Raw genomic sequence first — 17,590 nt, 5'->3', positions numbered from 1 at the left:
CACATGATTTTCCAATAAAATACTGCAAATGGAAAATGAATGGCTTGATCAAGAAAAATAAAACAAGCACAAATGGAAGTTCAGAGAATTATCCATTAATGAACATTTAATGTCATACATTACTTGTGAAGACAGCAACTTCGGTCCATGTGTCTCCGGGCTAAAAGGAGCACATTTACTTTGGGCCGTGCAGCTATTAATAACAGCAAACACCATGTCACCACTTCTCCTCTACACTCTGCTGCTTTTCAACGGGGTGTCTTATTCCAAGGCAGGAAACTGTGAAGGTAAAAAGTGTCTGATTTAAATATCTAGATTCCTAATCATATTCATTGATTAATAATACCGGCCTGCAGTGTGCGTGGGGTTTCTTCATAGACTATATGGAAGCGTGACGTCTAATCACAAAGAGCTGACTCCAGCTCTGGTGGAGAAAGAACTCTTCCGGGCTTGCTCTGCCGCTCAGGGGAAGGAGGCCAGGCTGGTGAGAAGACTCTTATTATCGAGCTCAGAAGAATAAAAACAAATGTTTTTAATCCCATCAAGTGCACACATACATGTGTGGAGACAATGTGGTCAGGCGTGGTGTAAATTCATACAGGATATATTTTTTTAAATTATATTAACGCTCATTACATGAATTAAATTTCACTTAAGTGTTACATTTCTAAATGAAGATAAATATTTCCCTATAAAATATAGATGAACATATAAATAGTACTTGGGCACACAAACCTATTTAAAAGTTAATTTTCTAAGAAATGTAAATGACAAAATATTTTTATTTACTTTACATACAAATGGTACAAACGTGCAGTTTTAATGCAATCCAAAAAGACTACATGAACTGCTCATTTGTGCAGTTATTCTCCAGGGAAAAAAATTAAATTAAATTAACAATATGTAGCAACACTGACTGAGCCTTTGAGTACCAAAATCATTCTAAGCAATCAAGTGTGCTTATGTTGTGTGTGGTGTCACAGTGTTACTACCTAGGCGCCATTGATGACGCAGCCACCCGTGTCACAGCATCCGTGTCTCAGCCGCTAGCCTCCCACGTTCCTGTGGAGAAGATCTGCCAGCGCCTCAGCAGCCGAGACACGCAGATATGTCAACTGAAACACGGTAACATATGCACTGATGTTCAGCAAATTTGGACTTGGATGCTTTTCAAATCCTCCCCCACCCTGTCTTTCCTTTCTTAGAGCCTGAGTTGAGGGACCTGAGGAGCGAAGATCTGAAAAAGATGCGAGTGCTGGAGCTGAGGAATATTTTAGCCTCATGGGGAGAGGAGTGCAGAGGATGCCTGGAGAAACACGAGTTTGTCAGCCTCATTCTGGAGAAGGCCTTGCTTCACACTCATAACGGAGACCTGTGAATGACTGTATATGTCTCAAGCACAATCCAAACCTAAGAAAAACAGCTTTATTTTTAATTCATAGAGAAGACAATAGATCTAAAAGATAAATACCAAACGAGAGAAAATCTGTACAACAGAATTAAAAGGTTCAGACTGAGATGTGATAAATTCCTCACAGAACTGGGGTGGAACGCTTCACTTTGTCTCCAAGTCCAACAAATTCCACATCACATGGGATGAGCGACAGAGTTCTTGGTGTGCTTCTCAGTTTTTGCTCTTTGCTTTCTTTTTTTTGTTTGTGGCGGAGCTGGTGACGGGCGGAGCTGGGATCACTGGTGGAGCACCCAGCTTCTTGGTTTTGGCCTTTTTTACTTTTTCCTTAATGGCATCAATGTCCAGCTTACTTTCCTCGGGTGCTGAAACGGGAGAGGTGAAAACATCTTAGCCACACACTGTCAACCCGCATTTTTTTTTGCAGCTGTTGCAACTTTAAGACATTACTACCTTTAGTTTTCTTCACTGTGGGTTTCTCCTTAGGAGGAATAAAAGCTTTTTTCCTCTGCTCCTGCTTCTTGGTCAGGGCTTGAGCTTGCTTCACCTAAAAAAATAAATAAAAAAAAAGTGAGTGTCAGATAAAGGCCTTTAAATAAAAAAAATAATTGACGCTGAAGTGCACTGGCCTTTATCTCTGCCATCTTCGCCATCTTCTTCACACTTGCTCGCAGGAAGAATTCACCCGAAGCCAATTCCTTGTCCACCTTTAAACAGGATAACAAAGTTATCAATGATGACAGCTAATTGATCAAATTCAGGAGCTTCTGAGCACACTGACCTGGCTGTCTGGCTGTGGTGGCGGGAAGGGAGTGTACTCCTTCTTCACAGTCTTCTTCTTGGGTTCCTTCCGCTTTGTCAAGTTCTTGTGTCGGAACTTAGGAAGGAAGCGTTCCCAATTCTGCACGCGGAGTTCGGGGTCTTTGGACAGTTCCCGTTTGATCATCAGCGTCTGGTAATTCCAGCAGAAATATAATTAAAAATAAATCATTTGGTATAACAGTTGCATGCATCAAATATTATCTTTGGTGCCCTCAGCCCTGGGTTGAGCCAACCTTGGCAGTCAAACCCAGAGAGAGTGATATCTGTCACAAGGGTCAGAACAAGGATGGAAAAAACATCTTCATCAGGCACGGACAATTAATGGTGTTAGGAAATCAGGCAAGCCATCGCACCTTTATGTTGTAGATTGGATGGATGTTTTTCATCGTGTCCATGACAACTTTGCGCACCTGAACAAGATCACACACACAAAAACCTTATAGATCATACAATAATTGTAAATTTAAATTTTCTTTACATGACGGGAATGTTACCTCTTTTAGTCCATTGAAGGGTCCCAGGGCTGACACAGTGTTGCCCTGAACCATCACATAGCAGTTGGTCAGCAGTTCTAAAGCCTGGACAAGACAGCAACATTATTATTAACAGAGGTTGCTTCAGACCAACAAATATAAGTACTCACTTTCAAGGTGGAACCTTTCGGGCCAATAAGACGCTGTCTCCGCTTCACAAACCGTTCCCTGTTCCTCACCAAGGTCCCGATTTTGATGATGTCACACGCCACATCGTCCTGTAATATCCGTACAGCCTGTTGGCGAAAGACAATTGCATGTAAGTAAAAGAAAGACGCCAAATTTCATTGGCTATCTCGAGAGGAATATTCACCTGTTCAAATGGAACGCTTCTGGCAAGCAGCTTGATGAGATCCCTGGCTCTGATGATGATGTATGGGTCATAGGTTTTTTTAGTGGTGCAGACCGTCATGCTTCCCTCAATCAGGTCGAGGGTGGCTTTAATATGCTGAAAAGAAAGGGGTCAACCAAATGAGCACTGCGACCATTTTGTGACATGAATTTTTTGCAGCATGCTCACCGTTTCTCCCAAAGCCTTCTCCACCAATGGCCAGCAATCTTTCAGATAGGCCTCTCTGTATTTAGGGAAGAGGGTGGCAAAGCTGCTCTCCTCCAACATACCGCGGGGGTTGTCTTCTTTGGTAAAGGGGTCCTCTTTCCAGCCATCGGGAACAGTCAGCAGATCGGCTTCATCCGCTGTGTGACAGAAATCAAATTCATTATGTAAAGTTGGAGACTATAATCACTTTGTTGTGGATAAAATGGCCAGGAAAGTTTTAATTGTGATGGCTATAAGACAAATTAGTCATTAAACAAAAAGACATCTCTAGAATGTGATTAAAAGGACAAACAAAAACCTAATTTAATTCTTAATGAGCCAAATGATGAAATAAACAAGGCAGCACGTTGCTTAGTATTAGCGTAGGTGCTAAATCCTACACGCCTACCATTCAACGTGTCGACAAGCATTAAGATTAGCAGTGATTTAAACTCTTCTTATCGAGACTGTAACACTGTATTTTGACAACATACGACAGAATAAAAGTACAACTTACCCGGCATTTTTTCCTTTTTGGACTTTTTCCCAGCTTGCGCTTCACTCACGCTGTCCATTGCTATTCTCAGACGGAAGTGACGCAATGGTTTCTTCTTTGTTTTGTAAAGTTCACCGCAAGCGAGAGGCTAACGTGCTACACTGCTGCCACCATTCGGCGAAATATATTATGCAGTAAGTATTAATTTACTATGAGACTGATGACAATATATAACCTCAATTTCAACTACTCCCAAAGAAATGGCTCACTTTTGATTTACTCATGGCCATTTAAAGGTCTGGAAAGGCAAATGAGGAATTCATTTAGCCAAGTAGATTTGTATGAATGAATCAAATACAACCAACATAAGTGACAATTTCAATTTTATTTCTGTTGTCGTCGTGCATGAAAAGCCATAATAGCTTTGGTTGCACTCACTGACAGCACTGCTAATCCCAAAATACCCACTAACCCTACCACAATGGAGATCATTGTCAAGTTCTCGTTCCCTGCAAAAAAAAAAAAAAGCCAACATTTCATTCATTCAAACAATACTCCATATTTAGATGATAAATTGTCCAAACATGAGACTGACTAGCTTATCAGAATCAGAGAAAAATTGAATAACTCACAGGAAGACCGTTTGACTCGTGATGCCTCCCGCCTGACAATGAGAGGCCCAGCGGACACCACAGCAGCTCTTTTCGAGTTTGGTTTTGTGCCAATCATGCGAGTGGCCGCTCTCTTGGCGCGCTTAGGGACTGTGCAGTTCTGAGTTTGGAGGAAAAATATTCGATTATTTCGAGACGTTAGCTAGTGTAAATGAGTTGAGAGAACTTCAGTCCTTAGGGGGGAAAATGCTGAAAGGAGACACAAAGACATCTACGACTGTGACCAAGTTGCATTACCTTTGTACAGTTTTCTTTAAGTCCACATATGCTAGCCAAGCAGTGAAAATAAAGTGGCAGCTCCTCAGGCATATGGAACATCTGCATGGCAAATCTACTTTTCTGATCCATGCCATTTTCAGACAGCCACCGGAATGTGTGGTCGATGGGACAACTAAGAGGAACAAATAATCAAAATGAATACACATTTCTCATCTTGGGACTTGGAATTCCCTCACCCATCCTCCAGGAAAATCCCCTGAACGTCATTCTGCGGGTCACTGGTCTCTGTGGCCCAGCAGGACTCCACGTGCAGCAGGACGTTGGAGATAAAAGAGACATTGGCGTCCAAGGCAACCTGGAAGTACAACGTGTCCTCCGGGCCCATGCTGGCAAATTCGTGATAACTGCTTCCAAAGTACTTGTCTCTGAAAAGGTCCATGGTCAGACCGAGCTGTACAGAGGTGTTGAACTCCACCAGCGAGTAGGCATTGAACCTACAGCACAAAACAGCCGTGTGTGTGTGCGGTCGCTTTTGTACAAAAGCAATTATTAAACGTTCCCCTTTGAGAAACTAAGCGCGCTTCAACGTCAAATGCGACTCACCATTTCAAATCAATGCTGACATGGGCGTTGCGAATATAATGCAGAGGGTAGACGCACTTCCAGATGACTTTCAGATCCCGCCGGCTGATGGCTTCCTCTTTGGTCAAGGAGACAGCCAGTGTGTTTTGGAACTCAATGTGGGTTTCGTTGATCTGGGAAGAACATCAAGTTTTTAATAATCATTTTATTTTCAAGCCACAGGAAGTCCAGTCACTCACCCGTCTCTTTGTCCCACATTCAAAGCCGTGTCGAGGAGTGCTGAAGTGGAACAACAGTCCGCTTTCCTCCACTTGGCAGGTGGCGTTGTTCAGCACCACCTCGACCTTCCCGCCGATGTACGCAATCAGGTACGGCTTGGCCACGCCGCCGGTCATCACTTTCTCCAGACACTCACTGAAAATGCCTTTCTCTGTGAAGACGGGTGCGACTTTTATAGGTCAGCATCAGATGAGGAATGATTGGACTTTGGGGAGGTGAATCAACTGGACAATGACGGTGCTTGCTTCCTTTTAAAGGTCAGATTTAAATATGTGGCACCCCCCCCCTCCATGGCAAGAAATAAGTAGCATTTATGAAGACAAACTTGCAAAGCACACGGTTAAGAATGGTTTCCATTACCGTTGCAGACCGGGCGGGAGGGCACTGGAGCTTGAAGCACGGCGCTCACGTCATAATAGCCCATTTTGCATGCGCAGTGGAACGAACCCAGAGTGTTGATGCATTGAGAGTTATGTGGGCACAGGGCGCGGGTGGACGACGCGCAAAGATCTGGACCTGAGAGAACAAAGCATTGCATAAAAGTCAAGACCATTAACTGATGTTAAGCTGATCTATCGTCTCCTACCATCCCAGTAAATGACTCCATCTCGAACTGACACGTAAGCATGATCCCGGGAATGAATATAATCCATGTGGAAGTGAACCGGCAGGGGCATGTCGTCGTCTTCGTGGGACGCGTCGAAAAGCATGATCGCAACCTCCGTTTTGCTCGTCTCGAATGCAGGATCCATACCAGTCACTTCAACGCGGATTGGAGGACGGACTTCCCTCAAAAGTTCCAGCAGCTGTAGGACATGAAATGAACAGCCAAATAAGCAATTTCCCTTCTTTCAATTTAACAATATTAATATTACACGACAATGTGTTCACAAAAACAAGAAGCATGTAGGAAGCTGTGATGTCTCACCAAGTTTTGGATACTCTCCACAATTATAGCCGTTGCCTCTGACAGGTCGTCGTCCACATCATCAGGCAGAGGGCCAGGCACGACCATTCTGAGCACGTAGATGCCTTCGGCTGCAGAGTAAAACAGAAAAGCACCCATCAGTAGTTGCACAAATCTGCCACTTGGGGTGCATTTGGGATTCAGACCTTGGTCTTCATTGATGTAGTCAAGTCCCACACCCCGAACAAGGAAGCCATAAATTGATTTTTCGACCGTGAAGCACAACATCGTACGTTCCGACATCCACCGGCCGTCGCACTGCTCCCACAGATCCAGGACGTACGTCTTGCCAGCTTCCAGTCCTGTCAGTCGCAGCTCGGTCCGGGTCAGATTGGCCGTTGCAAGGGTGCTGCCGTTCTCCAGGGACAGTTTGTATAAAAATGAAAGGGCTAAACTGGGGGTGCCGGGAATCCACAAGGCGACAGAGTCGTTTGTGTGGTACCGCAGTTCTAACACACCGCGGGGTCCTGGAAAGGAACACCATGCAACACTAATATACTTTTTTTTTTTTTTTTTTTTAATTATGTAATGCTGCTGCTAGCAGCATACAGAGTACCTGTGTGTACTGGAAGTGTCTTGGAGCTCATCAGCACATCATTCCCACACAGCGCGTCCACTCTGGCGTGGTAAAGGTGGCACGGCCGCAGCCCTTCAACCATGTAGTCAGTGGTGAGTGTAGTGCCCAGCAGCGTGTCGTCCTGGTAGATGTTGAACCTGGACACGGACGAGGCGCCGCTCACTTCCCAGCTAAGCGTGTAGTTGTTGGAGCCGTACGAGGTCTGACGTAAGGCCTCGATTCTGGAGTGAGCTAAGTGACAGAAATAGGTGTCATTTTTTTTCTCTTTAGAGTTTTAACTGTGGCAGAATGTAAATTTCACCAGTATTGCCATCATTCCGAATCATTTCACTGTAGCGGGACTCCATGGCGACTTGGCAAACCGTCTGCAGGCCAAATTTAACCTTGCTGCAGGGCTGCAGGCCAGACAAGGTAAAGACAAAGTCCTCCGCCGAGAGCCAGGTGGGCACCTCCTCTACGACGTGGTCCGTTCCGTTGAGATGGAAGGCCGTGAGGAGGAAGAGGGAGAACCAGAGGTCCTCTGGCACATCCCAGGTCAAAGATATGCTGCTGCTGTTCCACAAGCTGACCTTAAAGTCTCTGGGAATGTCTGGATCTAATAGGAAAAGATCACAAAACCTTAGAGTAATTTTTGCTTTGAAGCCAAGCTGTAGAACTAACTAAGATTGGTTTAAGCTGTAACTGTATATATAACATGCTCTACAAATTCTAATTACCAGTTAAAGCTGAGAGGCAGGTGACAAGGAAATTGGCATCAGGGTCCACGCACACCACATAGAGAGTACAAGAGTTCAGGGAAGTGATGCGGTAGCGATTGTCGATGATTTTGTTCTTGCTAAGCAAGTTATAGGAGCCCCGGTCAGCTTGGTACAGGGTCACAGTGTGGCCGCTGCCGGGAGGAGCAGGTTGGCCCACCGTCCACGACAACATCAACGTGGATGGAGAACGGGCTTCCACCTTGACAGAATACCGCAGCGTGTGACCTGGAATGAGACAGTCAATCATCAATCTAATGAAAAATGTATTCATGGAAGTGAGATTCTGTTCTGGCATTTGAAAACAGACAGATTTCATTGGTTTGCTTGGCTAGATGAAAATGGGCCATAAAAATACTAATTGTCGCATTTTTTTTTTACCAAAAGCAAGGAAGAAGTTTTCATCTTGAAAGAAGAAGAGTGTGCCATTTTCACAAGGGAACGCCTCAATGGGATCCAACAAATCCAGGACGATCTACAAACAAGATTAGGTTATGAAAACAACTTAAATTATTATTGATTAATTTTATGAATTATCCCAGCACCTGTGTCGCACTTGCGGGAATTTTCTGGGGTTTCTGTTGGCCACTGACTTTGGTTTTCTTGGTACCTTAAAAACAAACGGTGACATATGGGAATGGATAACATTCTGAAATTAATGGCTTATTGTGCGTTTACCTGGGGAAATGGTTAAAGTCCACGAGTGAAGAGTGCCTGCGTATTCGAGGGTCACTTTGTTTTCTACAGATGGAGGGACTGTTAAGGACACCATTTCGCCCTTTCTCCAGAGGTTTTTTAAAGATGTGTCATTTAGCCACAGGTTGTCAGAACTAAAAAACAAAAAAGTATTTTTTTAGGAATAAAACATGTCTTATTTTTTAGTTAAGCACTGAAAGCAGACCAACTAGACAGCAAATTATGTAAATAAATACAATTAGTGTGCCAGCTCTTATGGGGATGGATAAAGTGAGGGAACTGAGCTTTAATGGGAATCCAATTAAAAATAACACTTGACCTTTGCAGAGGGTTGCCCAAGTCCATCCAACAAATAGAGAAAGAAACGTCACCAGTGCGTCCTGTGAAAGGAAAAACAAATTGTTTTTCTATATAGGATTACACGTTATATGAAATTTGAAATCGGCGCCATTGTTACCAAATGAGATGGCTTGAGCCAATAGGGTGAAAAGGACGACTGGAAAGTCAAAGAAATTCCTGCGGAGAAATCAAGAGTCAACAAGATAGAAACATTTCGATAGTTAAATCGTATTTTCTTACATTTTGTTCTTCGTATTTCCAGCAAGGAAATCGCGTTTGTTCGGTAAAAAGTAGGCTTTGCTGGAAGATGAGGCCACTAATGAGTGGCAGGTGAGTGGTGACGTCACTATCCGGCGTTTTAGGACCCGGAAGTTAAGTAGTCCTCGCTGCGTATAATTATAAAAGAGTTAATGTAACTAAATATAAATATATGTTTAAAAATGTATTTATAAATGTTTTGTCGACATAAAGCTTGTTTTCCTGATTTTTTTTGTGCCTCAATTTGAACGTCTCAATCCGGGCGTCACATGTAATTCATATAATGACCTGTAGGTGTCAGTGTGCACCCAAATGTAAGCCTGCAGTTCATCGTTCAACATCTGCATTCATGTCACATTATATTAAAAAAAATGAAATCGTGTTTGCCGATCAGTTTCCTTTAGGGTTTAAGCATGAGCAAGCAGAACGAGGGTGTAAATCAAAACGAAAACATAATTTAAAAAATACAACAGCTGTGCTAGTACTTAAAATACAATTACACACTTTATATCAAAATAAATAAATAAAATATTAAAGTGTCTTATACAGGAAAAATAGTAAAAGACCCAAACATGGGTTGGCCTATATGAAGCATAAATGGCGCCAGCTCCCATTGCATGCAAACTAACTACATTAGTCAAAGTAAAGACGATGTGTCCTCAATCAGAGTGCAGCATTATACAGTGCTTGTGTCCAGGGTCCAGTGAACGGCACTGTGCACAAGTCACACAGAGCAACTTTTGTTGAATTAATTTTAACAAGTAATTGGAGTCACAAGTCTGTGGAGAGTTTGAGGCATCAGACTTGTAGGGAGATTTGTCTCATCATGATCTGAGCTGAGTGTGTTGGAAAAAAAAAATCGACGTTATTTGGGAAATATGAGGAGCTGGACATATTTGCTGCTGTTGTGCACAGTTTGTTTAGTGCTAACCACTGGAGAGGCGACAAACAACAATGATGAGGTCAACCTTATCAGCTTCCTGAGAGGAATCTACGCCGGACTCTTGATGAGCGATGACCCGTTCGTCCTCAACACAGACTTTGGGATAAACTCCATTGCTGGGGAGAGGCCGGACGTGCTCTCATTCACAGAAGAAAGCGAGGACAAACGTGAGGACAAACCAGTCAAGAAGGACAACAATGGCATTCCGGGACCTGTGGTGTTGACCAAAACCGGGGCAATCAAGGGGATTACAGCAGATAAGGCCCATATTTTTTATGGGGTGCCATATTCAGACCCCCCAGTTGGGGCTTACCGCTGGAAGCCCCCCAGACCTGTGAGTCCGTGGAAGGGGGTTTATGATGCCTCCTTCCCCAAGGCGCCGTGTATGCAAGCGTGCAGAGGACCGATTGCTGCGGAATGTCCAAGAAATGTAAGAATTAGCTAATTAGCCCATCTGGCTCACAGTGATAAAATCTGGGTTTGAATCTTAACCGTGTTTGTCTGTCTTCTCACATATCCCGCTTAGGTCAGCGAGGACTGTCTTTATCTCAACATCTTCGTCCCCCGGGATGTGAACTTTAGCTCGCCGTTGCGCAGTCCACTTCCCGTCATGGTGTGGATCCACGGTGGGGATTTCATCGCCGGCTCTGCCTCCAAGCCGCTGTACGACGGCCGCTTCATGAGCAACTTCACCCACACTCTCGTCGTAAGCGTCGAGTACAGACTAGGTGAGGAAGTCTCACGGCCATTTTATATCCTTGACATAATTAAATCATTAAAATAATGTGTTTATAGATATTTGACGCTGAATGAGAATACATAATGTGCATGCGTATGAGAGCTATTATTGGAAAATGGCAGTAATTATTCCGTCTGCCTCCGAGGCAGAACACATGAGCAGTGATATGTGAAGGTAATTTGGCAAATGGCTGCCACGCTGGAGTCAATTTGGCCGACTGTGATCCTGATCACGTGGCCTGTGTATGACTTAAAGGTGCGTTCGGGTTCCTGGTGTCTGGCAAAGACCCCAAGACGTCTGCCGTGGGAAATTATGGGATTCTGGACCAGCAAGCCGCACTTCTTTGGGTCCAGCGGAACATTGCGATGTTTGGAGGTGACCCCAGCAAGGTGAGTCTCAATCATCAGCTTTAAAGTTAAATACAACTGATCTGTACTTGGTAGTAATTCTTTCATGTACCACTAGAGGGAGCCGTAGCAGTAATAAACACATTTGCTTGGCCATGGGAATGTTTCAATTCAACAAAAAATATTATTTTGGTCACAGCACAAAGAAGAACTAGATAAAATAGCGTATGGCTTTTTGCATTAGGTAACATTATTCGGAGAGAGTGCCGGTGCTCAGTCTGTGAGTCTTCACCTGATGATCCAAAGCAGCAAGCCTTTGTTCAAGCAGGCAGTTTTGCAGAGTTTGCCCTTCTCCATCCCTCTCAAGACCAGGTCTGTATCATCTCTCCCACACTGAAACACTCTGATCCAATTTGGGCGTTTCATTCTCTCTCTCAGACACGACGCCCTGAAGCTCGGAAAGGACTTTACAAAGAAGACCAACTGCTCCGTTGGCGACATTGTCTGCTTGCTGTCGCTCACGCCACAGGCCGTCCTGGAAGCGCAGATGAAAACAAGTAGGATGATGTGCAACACCAACACCAGCGGGCGGCCCACACTTTGCAAACTCAACTGTTACATAAGCGGCGCTAGCGATTTTGTGATGAAAAACACAAGTTTTATCTTGATTTACGGCATCCCGCCAAGCCAAATAACTCCTGGGAGGGACCTTGAAAAGAGCAGTTAGTCTTTTACTGCTATACTATATCTTTCTGAGGTGTGATAGCCCTGAAACTCAAAAACAAAAACCAGAAGGTGGTTTATCAAGAGTGTTTTTTGTTTTTCCTGTCTGACCTTATAAAAATCTGGCATCAAATCCCTCCATCTTGTGTTTTTCCCTTGTGAACCCAGGTTCCAAACTCGTGAACCCGTTCCGGTTTCTGGAAGTCTTCGAGACCTGGGGTCCCTTCATTGACGGCGATCTGATTCAGGAGCAGGCGGTTGTTGCTTTTCAGAAAGGCCACTGGCACAAGGAAAAAGCCGTGCTCCTGGGTAAGACACACACACAGACACACACACACATTACCGAAGCTAGAAACCGAATTCCCATTGTTTCTCATTATAACGCCGCACACTCATCACAAGAAGTTCATACTTGAGCCTTTTTGCTTTCTTTTCTACCTTCCCACTGCAGGTACAACCTCAGAGGAAGGCGTAATCTTTGTTTACGGCGTCTTTAACAAGCCCGTGTCTGCCGTGGAGTCCATCATGTACGTTACGGCCATCTTCAAACAACACAGCCTTCGGATCCTGCACAAGTACCTGCCTCTCTACAGAGACTCCGATCGGAGGGATATGCTGGCTCAGGTGAGAGCAAGATGAAGCCTTGATGCTAAATAAAAGCGAATCATATTTGTGTTTTTCAATTTAACTTCGAACACAAGCCTCATTGCTTATTGTGCAATTATTTGCAAGCGTGGAGCTATACGCCAGCCAAATGCAAAGTGAGGGAATTACAGAGATTGAGTATAATGGACGAAGGCATCACGTGTTTTTTATTTTTTTATTTTATTGGCCTAATGCGAGTGTGGGACATAAACGCGCTCACTTATTTGTTTTTATGCTGAGAGAAACACTGATTGCATTGTAACGCTTTGTGGAGACACTTTGGTGCACTTTATTAGTTTATTAATAATGGGATTTCTCAGATTTGAAATGGAGAAAGTCAGGCCTAAAAAGACCGCAAAATTAAATCCGACACCATTTGAGCATTTGAAGTAAAACAGAAATCTAAAAATCAGTGCAGTCACCCGCTTGTACTTTAGTAAAGAATGTGTTTTCCTCTCCATTAGGAGTGCAAATACCGTATGAAGCAAGCACTTAAAACGCAACGACTGAAAATACGGCTCGGAATATGAGCTATGCGGTGAATGAGAACACCCCCCCCCCCCCCCCCCCCCAACAGACATTAAAACTCTGATGAGGAAAGTCACTTTAAAGCTCTGCTGCGGGGCGCGTTTAATTAAGCAGAAGAGACAATAATGTATGCAAATTTAAATTTGCCAGCTCTTAGAAAGAAATCGAGAAGCTCATTCAGACCGAGCCCAATTGTGTGTAAATAAGGATTTTCATTCATTTAGTCAAAAAAAGAGAACGCCTGGGTATCAATAAGCTGCCATTAGGTCTTGGACAGATGGTCGAGCATTTGTGGATCAACGCTGCTTGGGGCTGATTCGTCCAGGAAAAAAAAAAAAAGGTCACACATCCCAAAAACTCAACCCTCAGTTGGTTATTGTCTTTTTTTTTATGTCTCTTGGACAGTTAAGTGAATTTCATTGCTTTGTACTGGAATCCAAGACATTCAATTCACTTCAATTTGGTTGTGTCAAGCCAAATTTGTCCCATAGAGAGGATAAAGTGCACGTTAAGGATGTTAAAAAAAAAATGCTCAACTGACTTTTTTATCCATGGTTGCCAGTTTTGAATCCTCGTCGTTTCAGTCTCCCGCCTACAGAGGGCGCTAAATCGCCAGTAGCTCAACCCCTCCTTCCCCTTTCCCTTCCATCATTAGTATGGAACTGGAGGCATTGAGAGGCTGCTACCTGCATGGGAGTCACGGCGTTTGTCTGAGATGCAGCCAGTCAGTTGTCTGTCATGAGCACCCCACGGTGGCGGGTCATGACCTCGGAATAATTAACAAAGCACAACACAAGGCGGAATAGCTGGGACGTTTTATAGGACCACTCTGAATTATCCACATATGGAAGCACAAATTGGACCGAGTGTCTGGAAATAGGAAGCTTGCAGCATTTTCTTTTTCTCCCTCTGTGATGAAAGTTCAAGGTGCGCACGTCGGGGAGGTCGTCCAGGTTAAGAGGTGACGCGTTTAGTATTCACCGACAGTTGGGGCCGCAGCTGGAAGACGCGTTCACACATGCGCACATACTTACGTGCCTTCATAAAGGGCGCTTCTCCAGAGGATGGGAGGGGGGAGAGGTCGGCAGAAATGTCAGCCAGTTCGCCACAGAGGAGGTTGATGTGGAGAGCTCAGCGTTTTTTTTTTTTTTCTTCTCCCCTTCACTATTTCTGCGAACACGATGGAATTGGATCAGCAAAATTTGGCAAATGCATGTAGGACACAGAAGAAGAAAAATGACTTTGAAGGGCTAGGTTACATAACGTCATCCCAAAAATGGAGAAAAGTAACAACGTGTGAAAATAAGTGAATCCGTAGGTGTGTGAATGTCTATGAACAGCTGTGTGGGTGGAGGTTCCAGCTCTGGAAAAAAAAAAAAAAAAAGGAAGAGGCAAGCAGATAAAAATAGTTCCCGTATTTATTTTTGAAGTTCAACTCAAGAACTGGTCTTCTTGTCCTCATTTTAGATCGTCACAGACTTTGTCTTCCTGTGTCCATCGCGGAGGTCGGCGCGGGCCGGCACAGAAGCGGGAAGCCGAGCGTGGATGTACGTATTCGACCACGTGACGTCGGACCCGCGCGTCTGGTCGGGTCTGACTTTCTGCTACCGCCACGTCTGCCACGGCGGCGAGTTGCCGTATGTCTTCGGTTCGGCCCCCGTGGCCAACTTCACCCTAACGTCGGGCGAGAAGCTGCTGTCCAATCGGATGCTGTGTTACTGGGGCGCCTTCGCCCACACGGGCGATCCGTCCTCGCGGGTCGGTCAGACGACCTTCTGCCGGGAGCAACGTCTACCCGTGTGGCCTCGCTATTCGGACACCAGCGGGTGGCTGCTCATGAACCTAACCCTACGCTCCCATGCACAAGTGGAGACCAGGAGCCATGTGTGTGACTTCTGGGACCATCTGGGTATTTACTCGTAGACAAAATACAAGCAGAAAACATTATTTGTGATAAAAATAAAATAAAAAAATCCTCTTTAGCATGAAAACAATAAACAGCGAAAATTCCAACTCAATACATTTTTTTTGGACATTAATTTTAAATGAAGTGTTCCAATCACTCATATTTAATTTACGGCAGTGGCGCCACCAATCAAATTTCGCGACATGTCAGTTTACCGCATAAACTAATTTAACACCGTTATTTTCTACCGCCTGCAATGAAAAGATTATAACAAAAACACATTTAACTGCATATTTATGCGAATGATTTTATAGTGAAGTCGTCGACTACCCGAACAGCAGCTAAGCTTTTTGTTTACTACTACAAAGATCACGTATTGAAATTCCACGGCTGCTTTGAGGACCGGCCGATTTTCTCACATAAAGAGAAGATGGCCTAATAAACTAACTTTATTTCAAGGTCCATAAAAGCCGCGGCCTGAGGGACCCGCGCCTGATGAGCGGCGCCGTAACATTTAAGGTCGGCCAGGTGCGTTTTCATCACTGCTCGATTATCAGGATGGGGAGGCTCAAGAGGAACCCGATAAATGGACCCCAACGAGGGCGCATCCCCGAGCGACTGTGGATTGTTGTCACCTCTGCGCTTTCACTAATGGTGCTTGTTTTAGAAAGTGCGTCCTTGTTCTTTTTACTTCCATCAAGGAGGAACACAAGAAAGGGAGAAAAAGGAAATTTAAAGCTGTGCACTTAAGAGACGCCGGCTTCACCTTTAAAGTACATTTGAATTAAAGTGAAAAATGAACTTGATAGAGAAGGTCAAATGCTCAAAATCTCAGTCACAGTTAGAAGTTCCATCTTTTCTACACATATGGAGCACAATGAGAACGAAACGGGGAATATTCACACTTGAGTTGCGGAACAAGATGTCTGCACACGGAAATATTTTCACACCCGATTGCGGCCAAATGAATCGTTCCAAGATTCCTTTTTTTTTTCTTCTAAAACAACAGCATCTATTACGAATACAAAATAATGGGGGAGGAACAGAAGCCTTTTTTAGAATTTTTACAAACAGTAAAGGAGTTTTTTTTCTTCTTCCACTTCCCCCTTTTTTTTTTCTTCAGCCTTGAGCATCTATCAAAACATAGTCAAGCGTCGGCCTCAGCGGCCCCCCGAAAGTGAGCAGCGCAAGGACCCCGCTAACCGTTAGCGTCTCAAGGCTGTGTGACGTCAAAGTGCATTCAAACACTTCCCCACAAACAAGACAACATGATGATGCATTTTGCTAGTCGCCGCCAACTGCTACACAACTACACAAAAATTCCACTTCAATAACAAAACCTTTTAGCTTTTCCCATCTGGGCAGTTTTTTACGTCAACAAAAGTTTCTCTTTATGACGCCCAAGCTAACACGCTAATCATCTTTTATTCTCATAAAACCCGCCTTGAAAATATTTGATATGTGATCCATCGTTTGGGGCGAGTCACCCCGCCTTTGAAAGACTACCCGCCGCGCCATTACGATGTCATTCGATACATTCACGGCGCATTCGCACGTCGCCCGGAGCCGAGATATTATACTGGTGGGAAATATAGGAGGGGAAAGCAACAATGTCAACTCCCGCCCAGTTGAATTGGTTACAGTCATGCATTTGAAAGACAAATCAATCTACTCGAGCAGAAAAGGCGCCATCTGTCCGACATAATGGATTGCGGCACGACAATGTCATGCGCAAAGTCACTCGGAGACAGACGGCATCTTTTAAAATGCCTGGGATTAACCCGGAATAAAGTTGGAGATGTTTTAGGAGGCTTTTCCTGGCATTGGTTTGAATCCTGGCTGAGCTCCACGAACGAAAAGGTGGGGAGGAGTTGAGCCACCGTGTTCCCAAGTCCCTTCACACCTCAGATTGTGTGAAAGAGGAAAGACAGACACACACCTGAGTCCATCCGTCCTCCCTCCCTCCACGCCACCTGCGGATATTGGACTCGGCACAGAAGGTTTGCGCCAACATTTTTCCCCGCGGCGCCCTCCCTCGGGATTGAGTGACGGCAAAAGGGAAGTTGGCGAGGAGGGGAGGGGATTCACTCCAAAATGTTCAAACAGTTTCCATAGCAACGGCCTCAGGAAAGTTTAGCAGGTACGGGGCCGGCGAGGCTCAGCGAGGGCCGGTCAGAACGCACCGCTCGACGCTTGCTGACTTTAATGAGATCCGGGCGGAAGTTTGATGGAGGGCTGTCACGGAACGTTAGCGGCGCGCAACTCCTCCGGGGATGCGCCGCTGTGTTGGGTGGCTGACAGCAAAAAAAAAGCGTGGCCTTGAAAGGCTGTTTATTGGTGACCTCCACTTGTCATGTGTTATTAAGCGATGCGATGGAGAGGTAATTACGAGCAAAAACACACAATGTGGATTATAAAAAACAAATACTAAAATGCACCATGCTCTGACCTACTCGTCAGTCAATGTTCCAATCTATTTCTACTCAAGTGAAACATTGTCGGAGTGGGTAATGAACAAGACGCAGGGCGTGCACCCACATGCAAAACACTTATGTTCATACACAGAACACATTTGCATATTTTGCGACTATCCGCCCGACTCCTAACCACCCACAG

At 44.6% G+C, this 17,590-nt stretch overlaps 4 protein-coding genes across 4 annotated transcripts; 2 read left to right on the top strand and 2 right to left on the bottom strand.

Annotated features, from left to right (window-relative positions):
* The first annotated feature begins 128 nt into the window (after positions 1-128).
* Positions 129-1,545, top strand: cdnf (cerebral dopamine neurotrophic factor). The gene is made up of 4 exons (XM_068649540.1): positions 129-287; positions 357-484; positions 984-1,125; positions 1,206-1,545. Exons 1-4 carry the CDS (start codon positions 215-217, stop codon positions 1,376-1,378), a joined length of 516 nt encoding a protein of 171 aa, XP_068505641.1. The 5' UTR covers positions 129-214; the 3' UTR covers positions 1,379-1,545.
* On the bottom strand, positions 1,412-3,970 carry krr1 (KRR1 small subunit processome component homolog). Its single transcript, XM_049761673.1, has 10 exons — positions 3,822-3,970; positions 3,287-3,462; positions 3,080-3,214; positions 2,877-3,002; positions 2,728-2,811; positions 2,587-2,643; positions 2,193-2,363; positions 2,041-2,118; positions 1,865-1,958; positions 1,412-1,776 (listed from the first exon to the last, which is right to left on the bottom strand). Exons 1-10 carry the CDS (start codon positions 3,877-3,879, stop codon positions 1,625-1,627), a joined length of 1,131 nt encoding a protein of 376 aa, XP_049617630.1. The 5' UTR covers positions 3,880-3,970; the 3' UTR covers positions 1,412-1,624.
* A 196-nt stretch (positions 3,971-4,166) lies between these two features.
* Positions 4,167-9,268, bottom strand: LOC125992537 (uncharacterized). The gene is made up of 19 exons (XM_049761663.2): positions 9,126-9,268; positions 9,004-9,062; positions 8,866-8,926; positions 8,529-8,680; positions 8,396-8,460; positions 8,232-8,325; positions 7,812-8,078; positions 7,397-7,690; positions 7,075-7,326; positions 6,665-6,985; positions 6,480-6,589; positions 6,138-6,357; positions 5,912-6,067; positions 5,512-5,702; positions 5,294-5,445; positions 4,927-5,184; positions 4,709-4,862; positions 4,433-4,571; positions 4,167-4,309 (listed from the first exon to the last, which is right to left on the bottom strand). Coding segments are annotated over exons 1-19 (3,072 nt in total). The 5' UTR covers positions 9,128-9,268; the 3' UTR covers positions 4,167-4,184.
* A 581-nt stretch (positions 9,269-9,849) lies between these two features.
* LOC125992539 (cAMP-regulated D2 protein) lies at positions 9,850-15,107 on the top strand. The gene is made up of 8 exons (XM_049761665.2): positions 9,850-10,516; positions 10,613-10,814; positions 11,081-11,214; positions 11,417-11,544; positions 11,611-11,729; positions 12,064-12,204; positions 12,347-12,519; positions 14,536-15,107. The coding sequence occupies exons 1-8, from the start codon at positions 10,022-10,024 to the stop codon at positions 14,989-14,991; spliced, it is 1,848 nt and encodes a 615-aa protein (XP_049617622.1). The 5' UTR covers positions 9,850-10,021; the 3' UTR covers positions 14,992-15,107.
* The last annotated feature ends 2,483 nt before the right edge of the window (positions 15,108-17,590 follow it).

This window comes from Syngnathus scovelli, chromosome 22 (genome assembly GCF_024217435.2).
Source record: "Syngnathus scovelli strain Florida chromosome 22, RoL_Ssco_1.2, whole genome shotgun sequence".
NCBI classification, from domain to species: domain Eukaryota; kingdom Metazoa; phylum Chordata; class Actinopteri; order Syngnathiformes; family Syngnathidae; genus Syngnathus; species Syngnathus scovelli.
Note: the sequence above shows the minus strand (reverse complement) of the source record. Positions and strands in the feature narration are given on the sequence as shown.